Below are 3,416 nucleotides of genomic sequence, written 5' to 3' on the forward strand. Positions count from 1 at the left end.
CCCGTTGAATCGATACCCTTCTGCTTACTCACCTTGCTTAACTTGGCACGATCACCAAACTGAGATAAGTGATAGTCTCTCAAAGAGGCAGGAGAGAAGGTAAGAAGAAGAAAATCCATGTTCCGTACCAAAATTTTGAGGGTAAAAAGGGTTCAATCGATTATTATCACTATCATTAGGCATTGTAAACACGGTCAGGAGGCTTGATTGGCTCCCTCATCACAAAGTGTTATATATCTATGACCGGGCAAGGTGTTGACACTGCAACTCCTACGTACTGCTGCCTCAAAACAGCACTTTGAAAGAAAGGAAAAGACCAAGGAGATTTGTGATAGCACAAGGCGGCATTTTGTGCTATACATTAGGTTAGGCCAGAACCAAAATTTGTGTACGTGGAATTGTATACCGACTTTGCTTGGTTTAACCAGGCATCCATGACAAGTGAATTCAGAATTTAAAGAGCAAAGGCTCTGGAAACTATTCATGAATAATACGAACAACTAGAAGGCAAAAGAGGGGATTGACTTTACTAGTAGGATCTTGTTCAAATGTAAAAAAAAAAAAAAGGGTAGGATCTTGTTCCTAAGGGACAGAACTGATCATAACCCCTGATTGACGAATTTTCATCAAGAGCTTGAACTCTTTGGTGCTTTCCATCAATGGACAACATTTCTGGGTACCTCACATTGGGTATAGAACTCCATACCTAACAACACTCGCCTTTTCCTGGAACCTCACATTAGACATGAAATGAAAAGCCATCTTTAGCGACATAGAAACTTTTCCTTCTCTCTCCGTTTTTCTTCTCTAAGGTGAAAGGATTTCTTGTAAACCAAACAAAATAAATCTTTAAATGTGTGACGGGAGAAACTCGTACTCGCAGCAGAAGAGTTATCCTTCCAGTCTCTCACCAAACACTGAATCATTCAACAGAAAGAGAAGTGGATAACGAAGAAAATCGTCGAGAGTCACCTGGTTGTTGTTGAAACGAAGAGTGGGACCCCGCAATCCGTTTGAACAATCTTGGGCCCATTTCTCAACAGGACTTTTGAAACCGATTGGGACGTAGGGAACGGTTCACGGCTTGTCCTTTTCCTGTTTCCACAAAAACAAATCTCACTTCTCTTCTTATCAACATCGTCCTCTCCTAACAATCTCCTCTTGTATAAATCACGGAGTAAGCATCGGGGAGAGAGCAGACAGCCTCTACTTCTCTATCTCTTTCTCCATCTCTTCTACTTGAAATGGCTCGTGCCTTCATCTTTTCCTTTCTCCTCTGCAACCTCATCTTGCAAGCCTGCCATGTATCGGATGCACAGATCCTCTTTCAGGTGAAGAACGAAAAAAAACATTGTTTCATTTCCCTACTTGTTTTTGTGCATGCAAGCTTGAACGTTTCACGTACCATATTCTTTCTCTGATCGTTTTCACTACGTAGGGCTTTAATTGGGAGTCATGGAAGAACACACAAGGTTGGTACCGCGTAGTGAAGAACCTAGTGCCTCAATTGGCTGAAGCTGGTGTCACTCATGTGTGGTTGCCACCGCCTTCTCAATCGGTCTCTCCCGAAGGTGACTCACTACACTTACATACTCCGCATAAATTGCTAGCGATCGAAAATTTAGCCTTGCTTTTCTTTCACTTGTGTGTGTATGTGTATAACAAAAATATTGATTTTGTTTCTTGTTCGGCCGATCAAGGTTACATGCCGGGGAGACTCTACGACCTAAACGTATCGAAATACGGGAACCAAGACGAGCTCAAGGACCTCATCAACACACTGCGCGCCTCCAACATCAAGGCTGTAGCTGACATCGTGATCAACCACCGAACCGCGGAGAGGAAAGACTCGAGGGGGATATGGTGCATCTTCGAAGGAGGAACGCCCGACGACCGCCTCGACTGGGGTCCCTGGGCAATCTGCAGGGGCGACACACAGTACTCGGACGGAACCGGACATGATGACACCGGCGAAGACTTCGCTGCCGCACCGGACATCGACCACCTCAACGACAGGGTCCAGAGGGAGCTCACGGACTGGCTCAATTGGCTCAAGGCCGAGATCGGCTTCGACGGTTGGCGCCTCGACTTCGCCAAGGGCTACTCCGCGGCGGTCGCCAAGGGATACCTCGACCGCACCTCGCCAGAGTTCGCGGTCGCCGAGATATGGGGATCTATGCAGTATGGCCAAGACGGCAAGCCGGCATACAACCAGGACTCTCACCGGCAGGAGCTCGTCAACTGGGTGAACGGCGTCGGCGAGGCATCGTCTGCGTTCGACTTCACCACCAAAGGCATCCTGCAGGCGGCAGTCGAAGGGGAGCTGTGGAGAATGATCGATCCACAAGGGAAGCCTCCTGGTTTGATCGGATGGATGCCAGAGAAAGCCGTCACTTTTATCGACAACCACGACACGGGATCAACCCAGAAATACTGGCCATTCCCTTCGGATAAAGTCATGCAGGGATACGCTTACATCCTCACTCATCCCGGAGTCCCCTCCATTGTAAGCAGCACTAAAAATTTTCATATCTTCATTTATTATATGATGGATTTCGTTGTTCTTATGGATGTTTGGTGGTGGTACTGCAGTTTTGCGATCATTTCTTCGACTGGGGTCATGGAAAGGAGATCAGTGCATTGGTTGGCATCAGGGAAAGGAATGGTATCCATCCGGGAAGCAAGTGCCGGGTAATAAAGGCGGAAGCTGACCTCTACCTGGCGGCAATCGACGAGAAGATCGTCACCAAGATAGGGACCAGGAAAGACGTGAGCGGCCTTATTCCTCCTCAGTACAAGATCGTAGTTTCAGGGACTGAATACGCCATCTGGGAGAAAATGTAGGATGTAGGGATTAACTATGTAATAACTTCATTCTTCTCCGATTGTTGTCACAAATAAATTGTTCCATGAAATAATTAAAAAGGGTATCCTTAATTACGCACACTTTCACATTGCCTAGAATTTTACTTGCACTTAGGACAGTGGACGACACCCTCCCCTTCCTTTTGGCTTATTCTAGTTTCTCAATGTCCTAGCTCCACGCGGGATGCCATGGTGGGGTTTGGCCTAGCTAGCCTTGATGTTCGAATCTTGCAGGCATAATGTTCTCTTGCATACACACCAACGCGCCTTGGTAGGCTGGCAACGGGTTGGGTTTGTACCGGGTGCTTAATCCGACTAGAACCCGGATTCCAAGCATAAAAATACCAACTCGAATAATATTCAGGTCTACTCGAACCTCACCCGAGCAATATGCGGGGTGGGTCTGGGTCATGATTTTTGCTGGGTACCCATCCCAACCCACAACTTTTGCCGGGTACCAACCCGCCCGCCCGCCCAAGTATTTTGTATATACTTTTATTAAAAAACAAAATTTAACTATGCATTTTCGGGCAAAGCAGGTTATATGTCCC

At 46.8% G+C, this 3,416-nt stretch overlaps 1 protein-coding gene across 1 annotated transcript; it reads left to right on the forward strand.

The window, feature by feature from the left end:
- The first annotated feature begins 1,203 nt into the window (after window positions 1–1,203).
- LOC149846016 (alpha-amylase isozyme 3B-like) lies at window positions 1,204–2,944 on the forward strand. Its single transcript, XM_089997823.1, has 4 exons — window positions 1,204–1,331; window positions 1,439–1,571; window positions 1,701–2,506; window positions 2,593–2,944. The coding sequence occupies exons 1-4, from the start codon at window positions 1,245–1,247 to the stop codon at window positions 2,842–2,844; spliced, it is 1,278 nt and encodes a 425-aa protein (XP_089853949.1). The 5' UTR covers window positions 1,204–1,244; the 3' UTR covers window positions 2,845–2,944.
- Window positions 2,945–3,416: the final 472 nt, after the last annotated feature.

This window comes from Nuphar pumila, chromosome 2 (assembly GCF_984573655.1).
Source record: "Nuphar pumila chromosome 2, dmNupPumi1.hap1.1, whole genome shotgun sequence".
Classification (NCBI taxonomy): Eukaryota; Viridiplantae; Streptophyta; class Magnoliopsida; order Nymphaeales; family Nymphaeaceae; genus Nuphar; species Nuphar pumila.

Excerpts from the sequence above, each read along its gene's own strand:
- LOC149846016 (XM_089997823.1), top strand. The coding sequence starts at position 1,245 with ATGGCTCGTGCCTTCATCTTTTCCTTTCTCCTCTGCAACCTCATCTTG. Across the intron at positions 1,332-1,438 it reads ATGCACAGATCCTCTTTCAG|GGCTTTAATTGGGAGTCATG; the intron begins GTGAAGAACGAA and ends TTCACTACGTAG. Across the intron at positions 2,507-2,592 it reads ATCCCGGAGTCCCCTCCATT|TTTTGCGATCATTTCTTCGA; the intron begins GTAAGCAGCACT and ends GTGGTACTGCAG.